We start from the raw sequence: 1,797 nt of genomic DNA on the forward strand, positions 1-1,797 counted from the left end.
ATTAGAACAGCTTTTTCCAGAAGGTTCTCCTGCAGACCCACTCAAAAAAAAGAAATTCCCTGCTATGGTAAAGGCAACATGTTATTCTGGATCTTCTCTTGGCCTCCTCCTTTCCTAATATTGTTTTGTGCTTTGGTCTGTTTAATATCGTTTTGTCCTTTGGTCTAAAACGTTTTTATTTCTTTAGGGCTATGGTATGGCAGGAGTGTCTTACAATGCAGGAAATCGAGGAAGAGGTAGAGGCAGAGGATTCAACACTGGCAAGTTTGCAGGTACACTAACATCATGAAAGGCATTAACCTCATCTTGTTTGACAGTTTAGCTCATTTAGCATCACTGTTTTGATTTCCATGGTTAGATTATCACCTGAATGACGAGGAAGTAGAAAAAAATTCTACTACATCATACACCAAGTGCTCATTAGTACTGGGCAAAAATATTGTTTTGGATGCTAATGTTTAATACTTATTTTAAATACCTTTTTATGATTTTCAGGCAAAGAAAAGTCATAAAAAAAAATTCACAGGAAAAAAATAAGATTTTTAAATATATTTTTAATATATTTCTATAGAAAAGTTTTTAAATGCTAAGATTTTACAATATTGTTTTACTGTATTTAATTAAATAAATGCATCCTTGGTGAGCATAAGAGACTTTAAAAAAAAACAGATCAGAGACTTTTGAACCGGTGTATGTATATATATATATATATATTTAACATATGTTCAACATGTATGTCTCCACTACTCCACTAGAGCTTATTTGCATAGGTAAATGTAGATTCCAAATGCATGTTACCTATTCCTGTAATGTGGATGTCGTCTTAACTTTTATTCTCTATCAATTTGTCTCTCCAGGCTCCACCACTACTGCTGGATTGACCCCAGCCCAGTCTGTTACCAACTCCAGCACACCTATGAATCCCCAGGAGGACCCGTCTGCAACCTCCACCATCAGCGCGGCCACATACCAAGCTGTACCACCACCAGTGACTAGCTATTATAATCAGTACACCCAATCCTATTCACAATTCAAAACACCCCTCAATCAGGGCCAGAATCAGACTCAGACTCAAAATCAAATCCAGAGCAAAACAACAAATCAACAAGCTCCTCTTGTTGGGCCAGATTACGGCTACGGATATCAAGGGCCTGGCATGGGTATGGGGGGACCACCTGATTTCAATTATGCAGGTGAGTTTGAATGCTTACATGCTGTGTAATAATATGCGTTTAACCCACAACTCTCTGAAACTTCTTTTTTTTTTTAATAGCATACAATGGACCACCTGGTACAGCAGCATTCGGGCCACCTGGAACAACAAATCAGAGCTATAGCTTCACCCAGAGCGCCTACCCCAACCTGGGAGGCTACAGCAGTGGAGCCAATAGTACAGACTACACATACAGATAAACATAACACATTTGGTCTCCCTGCTCAGTAATATGTACGGATGCTCATTCAAACAATTGAGAAGTAATTTCTGTAATTCTATAGCCTACAGTGTCCTCCTGAGTTGAAATATTTGCTCTAAATCTTTTGAGATTTTATACTGTTTTGTGTTCATGTTGCCATTGGAACTGCACCTGATTTTAGCATGGTTTTGATTCACCACTAGTTTCAGGAAATAATACATCAGGATGGAAGTTGTTTTCTGTCTGTGCCTAAATGGTTGGTGTGACTCAAATGGAAATTGTCACACAGTTCTATTTTTCCCCAAAAGGTATATTTATGATCATCCTCTTGTTTTGCTTAAAAAAAAAAAAAAAATTTTTTTTTTTTTTTTTTTTTTTTTTT

The 1,797-nt window shown here is 37.0% G+C and overlaps 1 protein-coding gene across 1 annotated transcript in view; it reads left to right on the plus strand.

The window, feature by feature from the left end:
* Positions 1 to 1,750, plus strand: part of LOC107576906 (interleukin enhancer-binding factor 3 homolog) — a gene marked incomplete at its 5' end in the record, with an annotated part of 9,018 nt that extends 7,268 nt beyond the window's left edge. The window contains 4 exons of the mRNA XM_016263028.1: positions 6 to 67; positions 188 to 272; positions 858 to 1,193; positions 1,274 to 1,750. Coding sequence (XP_016118514.1) covers positions 6 to 67; positions 188 to 272; positions 858 to 1,193; positions 1,274 to 1,413 — 623 coding nt within the window. The remainder of the gene's footprint in view (positions 1 to 5; positions 68 to 187; positions 273 to 857; positions 1,194 to 1,273) is intronic.
* Positions 1,751 to 1,797: the final 47 nt, after the last annotated feature.

The sequence above is a fragment of the Sinocyclocheilus grahami genome, unplaced genomic scaffold (assembly GCF_001515645.1).
Source record: "Sinocyclocheilus grahami isolate Dianchi unplaced genomic scaffold, SAMN03320097.WGS_v1.1 scaffold4608.1, whole genome shotgun sequence".
Classification (NCBI taxonomy): domain Eukaryota; kingdom Metazoa; phylum Chordata; class Actinopteri; order Cypriniformes; family Cyprinidae; genus Sinocyclocheilus; species Sinocyclocheilus grahami.